Source organism: Ctenopharyngodon idella, chromosome 1, assembly GCF_019924925.1.
Source record: "Ctenopharyngodon idella isolate HZGC_01 chromosome 1, HZGC01, whole genome shotgun sequence".
Taxonomy (NCBI): domain Eukaryota; kingdom Metazoa; phylum Chordata; class Actinopteri; order Cypriniformes; family Xenocyprididae; genus Ctenopharyngodon; species Ctenopharyngodon idella.
In genome coordinates, this window is record NC_067220.1 from 38,326,255 (window position 1) to 38,339,226 (window position 12,972).

Here is a 12,972-nt window from a genome sequence, read left to right on the forward strand (position 1 = left end):
AGTAATGCTTTTTTCTAAGGCGTTTATAAAAGCTACTTAAATGCCCTAATTGAACTAAGGCCTAATGCTGCCTTAATCTAAGCCTTGTCTGCAAAACCAGGCCTTAGACTTTTAGTTTTATTTGCACTTACTGTAGTTGTAAAAACTATGGTTAGAAAATTATCTCCAGAAGCCATGTCTTATACAATTCTAGAAATATCTAGAACGATATCCAAAAAGTGACTCTTATTTGTAAAAGTCCACTTAGTAACAATGTGACATGGGGATGGGTGGTACTTATTTACCTTGGTATCATTTTGAAAATATCACTGACATAGATACAAATACTAAATGTAAAATAATTTATGGGTAATTACAGCCAACATAATAATGATGCAATATACAACAATTAAATGATTATTTAAATAGTACCTATCCTTCCCAACTATGTTCATCATGGATTTCACCTCCAAAGCTTTCAAACGTGACGACACATTGAGTGTAACTTTTCTTTTTACTTTCAATGAATTTATCCCTAAATTATGCACAATTTATTTCTATATTAAATAAAAATATAAATCATTTGTTTTCCAATTCATGCAGTATTTAAGACAAAAAAAATAGAGCATAACGATTTGAATGGTGGCAGATTGGTGTCATCTGGTGGAAAGAAAGAAAATCCTCTGTAATACAGTTTTGTAGCTATAAATATATACAGGGCTGTATTGCTGAGATCAATGTTTTCAGACATTATTGAGTTTTGCATTTGGATATATATTTAGACATTATCAAAGACTACTTGTCAAAGTATATATATTTTTTTTAAATGTTGATTTATAGTGTTCATTTTTGCATTGTTATTACAGTCAGACCTGAACACAAGGAAAGCATTGTATTACACATAACATCAAAATTTTATAAAAATACAACAAAAATTAAAGCTGCAAGCAGCGCTGAAAGGGCCCTCGCACCCGGGACACCACCACCCGGTGGCCTTAGGAAAACAGTGAGTAGTGAGTGACTTGCAAAGTTTCATGAGTTTTCGAGCATGTTTAGGCCCTCAAAAATACAGGAATGCTTTATCAGAGCCATCTGGATCTGATCTAATTTCAACCTTTTATTTGAGTATTCTGGCTCAATTTTGCCATATTGTTACAACCATATACCAGTTCGTGTGTGTGTTCACAGTTCACATAGAAGGCTCTGCCACAATTCAACAAGTTTCGTAGCATTCCGATGAAGTTACATATAATTAAAATAAATAAATAAAACATATTCGATCAGAAGTGACCGAAGAACAACAGATGGTTAAGGTAGCCTACATTTAAAAACGACGGTGATACAGACAAAAAAAAAAAAAAAATAGTGTCAAGTGACCATATTTACAGGTGGTCTAGATTAATTTGTTGATTGGACTCGCCGTTTGCCCATGCGAGCTTGGGTGCGCATGTGAGGTAAAACAAACTGGCGATGTCTTGCGAACTAAAAATATTAACTACAGTCTTTATATTATCAACAATATCACTTCATCTCAATTGTCGTTCTTTTAGCGCTACGTCTGAGCGGAAAGGTTATTCAGGAGGAAGCAGCAGTAGTAGTATGTTGTCTTCCAATAGAAATAAGAATGAAACGATACCTCTACAGTCGAGTAAATACATGTATGAATTGCTATCAAACGACAGTGCATCTATGCGCTTGAACAATGAAAAAACTCCACTCAGAAGTTTCCACACAAGAGCTTTTGAAATCGAAGCTGGATTTCAAGGTGACGCCCCAGGTGTGTTTTCCTTTTCCTAAATGTGATATGAATATATTAGTTTGTTTTTAAAATGTTTAATACATGAATACGCAATTCATTCAAGAACCATGTTGCACGTTTTTGTATTTTATGGACAGCATTTGGGGGACCAGGAATTAATAAGAAAATTTATCAAAGTGGGTCTAGCTCCCAATCCACAGATATGTGGCTGGCATTACCCATGGTACACTGCTCCGGAGAGGTAATGACCTTAACAGCCTCTGGAAGAGAATACATGCACATCTTTGTAGATAGAGGTGAGAATAAAGTGCCTGTTATTCATGTTCAGGTTCTATGTTGATGCTGGATCACTTTTTTAACATTTTAACCTGCTGGTCCTACAGACAAGTATCTGGTGCGCTTTATTCACAGCGAATGCAGCCCCACTGCCTTTATTCCAGGTGCCTGCATATTGTGGATATTCTGTCAGGGTCACATGGAAAGATCTGGTCCTAATGGCCCCATATGATGGGTGCTACATCACACAAGAGGTGCCAAATATGTCATCTTATACTTGGTTTGTATTTAGCAAGCATGCAAAGAGAAAGGAGAACAAGAAAAAAAAAAAGTATTATATTGGTTTATGTGCAAGGCAAACTTTTCACAGTTCTTGATGACATTACTAGTCCAGAATGTACAAAATCTTTGTATATCTGCTCTGCCTCTGCTGATCGTTTTTAACACCACTGTTTTGACACATTTCTGACAGTTTGCTTGCTGTTTAATCAGTAATAAATTATTTTCTTCCCAGATTCCACCTTTTAATCAGTCTTTCCTCTTTTCAGAATGGCAGTTATGTTCTATCACTGCAGTGGTGGGGCAGTCCCATAAAGATATCCTGTCCTATGACACCTGTGATCTCACAGCCAACTCCTTCCATCTTGTGCTCTCAATTTGGTATGGTCATTGCAATAGAAGGCGCCCAGGAAGCTGCTGAGAAACACAGGGTTAAAGGTAAGAGTGTGTTACACACACTTTTAAGATTGTGCTATTTTTTGTTCTGGCTGTCACTGGAGCAGAAGCCTCACCTTTAATTAAGAAAATGAATTGAATGCAATGTTCTCACATCTATCCAAATTAGAAGCTTGCATAAAACTGTTATTACTCTGTTCACAGTTGAACCCTTTTTTTTTTATATGTGCAGTGAATGGGAACGTACTGCCTCTCCTATCTGAGACATGTGCATATCGCATACATTCTCCTCCTGAGGTCGTTCTACTTCATACCGCTTTCAGCTCTGAATGTGTGACTGTGACGGTAAGAAACATAAATTGAGAAATTAAGGTAATTTTGAGTGTCTTACACTTGAGATAAAATTACCACAATTGTGAATTTTACACAATTTTGTAAACTGTACTTGTTGATAATTTGATTTTGTTTTATTGATTTTTTTTTTTTTTGTTGTTGTTGTTTTTTTTGTCCTTAATAGTATGAAAAATGTCCAAAAAGTGACTCTAGACTGTAAAAGTTCACTTAGTAATATAATGTGACATGGGGATGGGTGATACTTATTTGCCTTGGTATCATTTTGAAAATATTACTGATATCAATACCAATGCTTACACTAAATGTAAAATAATTTATGGGTAATTATAGCCAACATAATACTGATGCTTAGGAAATTAACAACAATTACATGCTTGTAGTAGTACCTATCTTTGCCAACTATGCTCTACCACAATTCGTGGTTTTCACCTCAAAGCTTTCAGTTACCATTGGTTTTCTGTGGAAGCTTGTTTCCACCACAGAATAAAAAAAAAGGTAATTGTGACCTTAATTCTTGCGACCTAGAATTTGCAAGTTTATATCTCACAATTCTGAGAAAAAAGTCTGAATTGCGAGTTTATATTCTATTTCCGAGTTTATAACTCACAGTTCTGACTTTTTTTTCCTCGGAACTGTGATATATTAACTTAGAATTGAGAGAAATGTCAGAATTGTAAGATTTAAACTTGAAATTGCAAGGGGAAAAAAGTCAGAACTGAGCTATAAACTCACAATTAAAAAAAGTAATTGCAGTAATTTTATCTGACTCTTTTTCTTGCAATTCTCTGACTTTTTCGCAATTGTGAGAAGTCAGAATATTTATATATATATTTTTTTTTATTCCATGGCGGAAACAAGCTTTTCATATCTTAAGAAATCGCTAAAGAAACACTTAGTGTCCCTAATGTCACACAAGATCCTTAAAGAAAAAGTCACTGCTTTGAGAACATATGAGCCATATTTCAGTTTAAGAAGTTTCACTTGTGTTTCTGTAGGATGGAGAGAACATCCTCGTTGTCATCTTGGATGGAAAACAGTTCACCCTCTCTTGTCCATTTCCTTACCACCTGTCTCGATTTCTTCCCTACCTTCATCCTCATCCATTCCATGAACCACTGCAGCCCAATCAGGAGCAGGTGTCTTTTATCCCACAAGTTCCTGCTTTCCCAGCAGTCCCTGGTACCACACAGCAGCCTGTAACACCTAAACCAGATTCATCTAAACCTACTGTGATCCCTCACCTTCCTTATGAACAACCTGCAGTTCCGCAGTTTCATCCTGACAAATACCCTCATACCTCTCATCATGACGCACATCCCATCCATCAGATACCCAGTGTCCATCAGCACCAGAAACCGCCTGCTCATATTTATCATCATCCAGCACCTCCTGTTGATGCTCCTCCTGAACCTTCCATACAACAACATCTGCCTTTACCTGTAGATCAAATACCACAAACACATGAACAGATGGTGCCCCAATACCCAGTGATGCCCACTCCACACTATGCACCGGAGCCTATATCCTGTCCCCCTTATCCTGTGTCATTCTGTTCTCAGTACCCCATCCTGTACCATCATCAGCCAGCCATGACCACTGCTTCACAACCAACCATCCAGCCAAAGCCATGGACCTCATTTCCTTGGCCTACATACAAGCCCCTTGTACAAGAGACCCTGTTCCCCCAGATCCCTGTCTTTCCTCCGACTCCCCCTGCAGAACCCCCTAAGATGTCTCCATCACTTGTTTGCACGCAGAACAGATTAATAGCAACTTTGCCCTCAGCTAGAATGGACTCCATTAAAGTCAAAGGTGAGCTACAGTATAGTGACCTTTTCATTGTACAGGCCTGAATATAAACTGCTTTGATGCACATATTAAACATATCAAAACTTTGTGTGTTTTTGCTCTTCTCTGTGGTGTTAATACTTGAAGATCTGAAGACAAATACCTGGATGTCCATCGCATCTGTCCCAGCAGCCTGTAACTACACACTCCACTCCAGAGGTGGCAGTATTGAGCTCTCTTCACCACTACCTTCCTGCCACACACAAAAAAAGGTGAGCACTTGGTGCTGAGATTCTGCATATTCCTGTGTTATTGAATAACTCAGTTATTGAATTAAAATGGAATAATAAACCTTAATTCAAAATTGGAATGTAGTGTGTACACAAATCTCATATGAAAGTAATTATAATTTTAAGCAAATTTAGTTAAAGTTTTCAGCAAATATATTGAAATGCAGCTGATCCTTTTTTGTTTTTACTTTATTTTTTTTCTATTCAAAATGTAATCAAATTAAAGGGTTAGTTCACCCAAAAATAAAAATGTCATTAATTACTCACCCTCATGTCGTTCTACACCCTGTAAGACCTTCGTCTTCGGAACACAAATTGAGATATTGTTGATGAAATCTGATGGCTCAGTGAGGCCTGCATTGAGAGCAAAGCCATTAAAACTCTCAAGATCCATAAAGGTACTAAAAACATATTTGAAACAGTTAGTGGTTCTATCTTAATATTATAAAGCGACAAGAATACTTTTTGTGCGCCAAAAAAACAAAATAACGACTTTTCAACAACTTCTAGTCAAAACACTGCTTCATGAAGCATCTGAGCTTTATGAATCTTGTTTTGAATTAGTGATTCGGATCTCCTATCAAATGTCTAAACTGCTGAAATCATGTGACTTTGGCGCTCCGATTCACTGATTCAATTCGTAAAGCTCCATCACTAGATATTGTTAGTCGTTATTTTATTTTTTATTTTTTTTTTTGGTACACAAAAAGTATTCTTGTCACTTTATAATATTAAGATAGAACCACTGTACTCACATGAACTGTTTCAAATATGTTTTTATGGACCTTGAGAGTTTCAATGGCTTTGCTCTCAATAGAGGCCTCACTGAGCCATCGGATTTGATCAGCAATATCTTAATTTGTGTTCTGAGATGAACGAAGGTCTTACAGGTGTGGAACGACATGAGGGTGAGTAATAAATGACATTTTCATTTTTGGGTGAACTAACCCTTTAATTAAATATGGCAATGAGCTAAAATAATTACAATTACAAAAAGTGGATTTTGAAGTCAACATGTTGTTTGTATAGTGTACAGACACAGAGAGCATGATTAAAGGGTGTTTTTTAATTATTAAATCATTAATTTGACTAAATTGAGATAATACATTACATAAACATTTTCCAGTTTTTGTATAATGGCTAGAAGAATGTTAATAATCAACTTGTCTTAGTAATGAGACAGTTCACCCCTTTTCCAAACAAAAACAATGTTTAGGGTTGAGTTTGGAATGGCTTTTGGTGACTTTATGCATATTGTCCCATGTTTATCAGGTATCACATATGACTCTTTCTTTCACTCTTTCTCCTTTCTTTTCCTCTCCCTTTTTACCTCTTCAGTCCCCCACAGTGATCTCTCTGTATGTCAGGTTCTGGGATTCCTCTCAACTGCGATTCCGGACCCTACAGCTTCAGTGTCACTACGTTGGAGATAGAGGCACACAACCTACAGTTCCTCCATTCAAACCCCTGGACCAGATCGTACCTCACTTTACAACCATACACACACCCGCTCAACCACCACCTAAATTTCAGGTGGTGTGTTCTAGCCAACATATGAGTGTAAAACTACCTCCTGTACCAACATCTGGCCTCATTGTTCAAGGTGAGTTTGAAGTCGGTTCAGGCGACAAACATCTGAGTTTTATCAGTTCCCATGAAAAGGGGCGGTTATAGGTTGTTTGAGGTAATGTGATATATGTAAATTTGTATGTGTGTCTGTTATATATCTGACATTTTCTTTTATAGCCGCTTCCAGTGGGATCCAAACAGAAGCTGCTCCTATATTGAAGGCTCCGAGTCATTGTGGGTACTCTGTAAAAAGGGGTAAAGATGGTGCCATCAACGTCCTCCTGCCTTATTCTTCTTGTCACATGACGCATAAGGTCTGTGATGTCATTCATTGTTATGCAAATCGTATGACTTTGACTTCATGAATATTTGTTTCTTTAAATCAGGATGGGCAGTACAGAATTATATTAAAATATCAGACACCGGAAGGACGCACAGTTGAGTCCTTGCTGTCATGTCAGGCTTCTTTCAGTCAAGGTACAGTATGAATCTTTCTTATAAACGGTGTTGGGGAAGGTTACTTTTGTGTTACTTTTTCTCATCTGGGCTGGGCTTAGTCTCAGCCTCAGACGTCACGCCCACCGACCACTGGCTGAACGTCTGATGCATAAGGCATAAAATTTGAAAGCATAAAATTAGAAACACTTGTCAAGTTGTCATCTGATTTGCTGAATTCTATAGAATTTCCGGGAGACATGTGTCATGTTCTTTAATGGTCCACCTGACAACAAAGCTGTCGTGACACCAAACCCCCTCATGAAAGAAGCAGTCATATTTACAGCTGTGACAATGAGTGCAAATCATTCTGTAAAGTTCATGGTATAGACACTTTAAAATACATCCAAGAGTTTTACACGCTGACTTTACATTTCTACTCCCCTAAACTTGACGCTGAACAAAGTGAACTGTGATTGGTTGCTTCACATGTCAGTCAGACGGCCTCTGGGGCAGTCCTTGGCCAATTAATTAAAGCTGCCATGAACTCCAGACGTTCTGGAGCTACGCGAGGCGAGGCTGAGCTTGCGTATTTGTTTATTAATAACCTCCCATCCCCGTAACTCGCGTTACTTGTTACTTGCTTTTGAATGGATTCAAACATTAAAATTCACATTTTTGTTGTGTAGAATGTAATGTCGCACCTGAGCAGCGGCTGGTCTGTGGATTTGGGGCTTTATCTTCATCAGAGTGCCACGACAGAGGCTGCTGTTATTGTGTAGACACCCAGTCGTGTTATTACCCCATGGACGGTGAGCTGGACAAACATTATTAAATTCAAACGAATAATAAACCTTAATTCAAAATTGGTACTTGATGTGTACTCTTTACCAGTCTCAAAGTAATTACATAAATATGCTTTAAAAATTTTCAATAAATATTTCAAAAAGCAGCTTTTTTTAATTTTAAGCAAAATCTTTTAAACAAAACGTGTTAAACTGACAGCCATATTTAAAAAAAAAAAAAAAAAAAAAAAAATTAAGTAAATTATTTCTTAACAGGGGCATTTTCCAGAAGCGAAACATGGTACTTTACACCTGTGCAATTTTGTGTGTATCCCAATCAGAATGCACAATGGATCGACATTTTGTTTTCTCGGTTCACTCATCTGTCGCGGATCCGCCCTTTTCCCCAGCCACCCTCGTCACGGCTGGCAACAGCCCTTGCACACCCCACAAAGTTACTGCTGACTTGGCCCTCTTCAAGATCCCGCTGGATGAATGTGGGGTGCACAGATATGTGAGTAGATTAGTTGCAATAGTTCTGTCTCTGAGGGTGTGTTCACACTTGTAGTTCGGTTCTTTTGGACCGGACCCAAAAAAAGAAAATGGTGCAATTAGTCCTGGTTCGCTTAGTGTTCACACTGTCATGTTTAACACAGAACCAAAAGATACAAAACAAAAAGTGTATGAGCTTTAGCTTTTGACATATATTTTGTAATGAAACTAACCCAACACCCGAAACAATGCTGTGTACTTTGCTTGTTGTATGTGCGTACATATGATGGTATTTTTAACTGCTTATAAAATGTGTAAAGGAGTCAAAACAGCGGCAGGAATTCATCTGTTGCACACAAATGAAGATCTGCTGCAAGAAGACGGCTGTTCCAACGCCTGTATGGAACTGTAAATTTGCAACATTGTGACTGACTAGAAAAACCAGGTATGCTTGAGCATTCTGTTCTTTTTAGGGTTGCATCTTGTGACATCACATCCTGTTCTGGGTTAGTTTAGATGTCTTTGGTCTGTGTTTGCGTTCATATGCCGTTTGAACTGCACCAGAGTTCATTTGGAGCGGATCAAATTTAGCGTTCAAATGTATTCAAATGAACCGAACCACACTAGCAATTGTACCAAACCTGCCATGTGTGAACACACCCTGAGAGTATGTATACATGCACATCTAACTTAACTGTCTGTAGGAGGTGGGTAAAACAGTCATCTACATGGTAGAGATCCTGAATAGCGTGCAGCCCATCAGTCTAAATTACGGCACCATCACTAGAGAGTCGCCTGTAAGGTACATGTGAAAAGACAATCACACCAATACTCAAAGAACCGAGCAACGTCCTGAGACTTCATGTTCCCTGTTGTCCCAGGCTACTGGTTGAGTGTCGGTATTTACCCGGATCTGTGGTGAGTGTGGGTTACCTGGTGAAAAGCCCCTCCTTCGGACCTTCTATCAAAGCTCAGGGGGTGTTTGGAGTTCAGCTCAGGATTGCAAAAGGTTTGTTCACAACAAAACCTAGCTGAATCATCTTATAATATGTTGAAAAAGATAAATTATTTTGTGTATTCTGTTCAGGAATCTGATGCACACATGAATTACTTATTAACAAAAAAGTGTTTAAGATTTTGCACATTAACTGCAGCCTCTTTTCATTCAGATGAGCACTACGACAGCTTTTACCCACAATACCACCAGCCCCTGCATGTGCTGCTGGGGAAACCCCTTTACCTGGAAGTGCGTCTGCTAAACCCTCCAGACCCCACAGCTATGCTGCTGGTGCATTACTGTGTTGCATACCCGCGCTCTGCACAATCAGCCTGGATCCTTATTTATGACGGGTACAAGGGAGAGCTTTCTTCCTCTTTTCCCCTAGAAAATAATCTATCTATTGAACTATCTATCTGCTTAAGCAACAGATTAATTATATAATCTTTTTAGGTGCCCGAATTTTCTTGACCAGACCCCAACCCACACGCCTCCTGCTACGCCTGCAGAGGCTCTGACCAATCATGTTAGACGATTCACGATCACTACATTCCAGTTCCTGTCTGAAGATGCCAACCTGCTGGCAGATGAGGAGGTAAAAAGCAGCTCTAGAAGTATCTAGATTAAATGTCATATGCACAAAAAATTTGAATTAACAGTTACACTTTCTTTCGATGGTCCACTTTTCAGACATTCTACTACTATGAGTAAATTGCAACTACATATCAACTAACCCTCATTAGAGTATTAGTAGACTGTTAGGGTTCGGGATAGTAGAATAAGTTGATGCAGTTTCAAAGTTACTTATTTGTAGAATGTCTGTCGGGAGACCATCAAAATAAAGTGTTAGCAAATATTAAACTACTAATATTTTAATGAGAGTTAGCTGACATGTAGTTGCAAAGTTACTTTTAGTTAGTAGAATGTCTAAAGTGGACCATTGAAAAAGTGTCACCGAATTAACTTTTAAAACGTCTCTTTTTGGCTTGTCGCAGATATATTTTATGTGTTCAACGGAGGTTTGTCTGCCCTCAGATGGTCCGTGTGTTGAGGGCTGCTTTGCAGGTGAGTGTCAGCCATTGTACTCCCTTCTCCCAGTATGCAGTTATGGCCACAATTTTTTTTTTTTTTTCTTGAAATAGTTTGGCCTGAAATAGGTCTGCTATACAGCCTCTAGAGCTCTTGACAAGAGAAGCTCAGTTGTCCTACTCTCCTGATTTAGTCAGTTGTACATTTTGCTGGTTGTATTTCATTCACCCAAAGCACTTTCTCTCCAGATCCCTCTGTGAAGTTCTGAGAGAAGACTTATGAGCTGTATAATGCCCAACTACTAAACTACCATTCTTTTTGTTTGACAGATGTACACAGTGTCTCACTAACAATTGTAAAACAATAAAGCTTTGAAACAGTCATTTTCTTATGCTGAAGTTTTACTTAAATAGCATCAAATTAGATGGATTTTAGAAGAAAAAGCTGTTAAAATACTAATGGTCTGAATTGTTGCTAACATACTGGATTTATGTACAAGTTCAACATATATATTGTGAAACAAACAGCTATAAACAAATGTTTTGCAGTGACTCAAATGAGCCTGCGGCTGTCAGCTGCATTGCAGTTTGACTCATTTCTGTATCACTGGATCCATCTATATGAGTAAGCGTTGCATTTAATTGTGCACTATTTTTTTTCTTGCATTTATTGTTTTATTACTGGTGTGCAGCTATGGTGACACTTTCATTTTTTACAGCTGACGTAACGCTAGGTTGAGAACTGATTACTTGGTTTTTACATATAGAAGAAAATAAGCACTTGATAATTATTTATATAATACTTTTTGTGTTTTGTAAAGCTAATGTACATTCACAAAGGTTGAAGCCACTCGGGTCCTCCTGGAGCAAAGTGTGTTCAGCTGAAGGGTCTGTAGTGTTTTCTGCTGTGTGTGATCAGGTTGGAGCTCTGACTGAAGGCTTTACCACACACTTTACACACATGGGGCTTCTCTCCTGAACATAACACAAAGTAAACTTTGGTGTAAATCAGGGAGCATTTTACATATACAAATGTTTCTATTCTATTCAATGTTTATTCTGATCAAGGTGAGTCTCACCAGTGTGTATGAAGGTGTGTTTCTTCATGTCGGATTTCTGGTGGAATCTCTTGCCACAGTACTGGCAGGGATATGGCCGTGTGTCAGAGTGGATCAGGAGGTGAGTGGACAGAGTTGATGAACGTTTGAACACCTTCCCACATTCCTTACACTCAAACGTTCGTTCCTGAAATGCAAACTGAACAAATCATCACATGCACATCAAAACGGCATACTGAAATATGAATAAATGCTATGCTTAAGCAGTTCTTTTTATGAAAAAGCATATAGACACACTTGAATGATTAGAATCGTATTAGAAATACTTCTAAAGGATCATATAACACTGAAGGCTGGAGTAATGATGCTGAAAATTCAGCTTTGTCAGAGGAATAAATGACATTTTAAAATATATTCAAGTAGAATTTTTTTTTATTGTAATATCTCACAATATTGCTGTTTTACTGTATTTAATTTTCACATACATGCAGCCTTGGTGAGCGTAGGAGACTTCTTTCAAAAACATTACAAAAATTATGACTGATAATGTATATTTAGGCTATGTAATAACTAACTATAACAATTTTTTTAATTAAGTTACTTAGACATAATTCTTATTTCTGTACTCACTTCATGTACAGAACAAAAAGGTATATAGGACTACTAAACTACATACTATATACTAACATATTTATAGTCGACATATATGAAAAAAAGATCAAGATAAAGTTGCAATTGGCAGATAAAGTTGTAATTTTAAGAATTACACAACTACTAACTAAGGCTGCAGTTACAGTATTCAGCACCAGATGGAGACATTTAACAAATTTGACCGTGAATACACAAAAATCATTGCAAACTAATGTTCGTACCTTTACCCTGCATGGCATCCCTGGGTCCTTGCTGTCATGGAATACCAGAGAGCGTCCATGATGATGACTACCATGCGATCTGTACACGTGAGACTCCAGGCGAGCAAGAGAGGAGAAAACCTAATGGAAAAGTTAAAAACAGACCTGTTTAAAGAACGTCTCAGGAAGTGAAAAGCTTTTTCCCCCTGTCACTGAAAAGGCTTGAGGCCAAAATATAGTCTGCTTAAGTACTACTCAAGGAAGATGTTTTGTCATTTTTTGTATTATTCATGGACTGGAGGAGCTGATCAAGTGACCCCTGATCACACAGTGGATTTGTATTTTAATAAAAGCATTTCTTTCAAAAATGGCCTGAACACAAGTGTATAATTTGTTTTCAGTGTGTTACATAAGAACATAATATCATCTTTTCTGACTTTTGACACAAAATGTTATACCTTGCCACATAAGCTGCACTGTTTGGAGCCCAGATCCCTCCGAGGACTCGTCAGAGAACAGTCCAGAGAACTGTCTCTGCTGTTGAGCCCTTGCATGTCTGTTATGTTTCTAGAGTTGACAGGTAACCAGGGCATTGGAGACGCAAGAGGGCCAAACCGGAAACCTGCTGGATCTGCA

The 12,972-nt window shown here is 38.0% G+C and overlaps 2 protein-coding genes across 4 annotated transcripts in view; one reads left to right on the top strand and one right to left on the bottom strand.

Moving 5' to 3' along the window:
* emp1 (epithelial membrane protein 1) overlaps nt 1–5,026 on the bottom strand; it is a 15,605-nt gene extending 10,579 nt beyond the window's left edge. The window contains exon 1 of the mRNA XM_051906767.1: nt 4,995–5,026. Within this exon, the coding sequence (XP_051762727.1) occupies nt 4,995–5,011 (17 nt within the window). The 5' untranslated portion in view covers nt 5,012–5,026. The remainder of the gene's footprint in view (nt 1–4,994) is intronic.
* Nucleotides 685–10,809, top strand: LOC127519129 (uncharacterized). Of its 3 annotated transcripts, XM_051906617.1 has the most exons (19): nt 937–1,433; nt 1,530–1,756; nt 1,876–2,034; nt 2,150–2,268; nt 2,563–2,731; nt 2,922–3,034; nt 4,039–4,855; nt 4,979–5,103; nt 6,460–6,724; nt 6,868–7,004; nt 7,077–7,167; nt 7,815–7,937; nt 8,252–8,424; nt 9,107–9,204; nt 9,284–9,411; nt 9,572–9,752; nt 9,853–9,994; nt 10,395–10,464; nt 10,677–10,809. In XM_051906617.1, exons 2-19 carry the CDS (start codon nt 1,579–1,581, stop codon nt 10,694–10,696), a joined length of 3,108 nt encoding a protein of 1,035 aa, XP_051762577.1. In that variant the 5' UTR covers nt 937–1,433; nt 1,530–1,578; the 3' UTR covers nt 10,697–10,809. The 3 variants fall into 3 exon arrangements, with proteins under 3 accessions (XP_051762586.1, XP_051762577.1, XP_051762567.1); XM_051906607.1 differs by having other exon boundaries at nt 937–1,756; XM_051906626.1 differs by lacking the exons at nt 9,107–9,204; nt 9,284–9,411; nt 9,572–9,752; ... (1 more) ...; nt 10,395–10,464; nt 10,677–10,809 and adding an exon at nt 8,723–9,097 and having other exon boundaries at nt 685–1,756.
* Nucleotides 10,810–12,972: the final 2,163 nt, after the last annotated feature.

Coding starts and splice junctions, on each gene's coding strand:
- LOC127519129 (XM_051906607.1), top strand. CDS start 1,450: ATGTCTTGCGAACTAAAAATATTAACTACAGTCTTTATATTATCAACA. Junction 7,168..7,814: donor TCAGGCTTCTTTCAGTCAAG/GTACAGTATGAA, acceptor TTTGTTGTGTAG/AATGTAATGTCGCACCTGAG. Junction 10,465..10,676: donor TGTTGAGGGCTGCTTTGCAG/GTGAGTGTCAGC, acceptor CTTTCTCTCCAG/ATCCCTCTGTGAAGTTCTGA.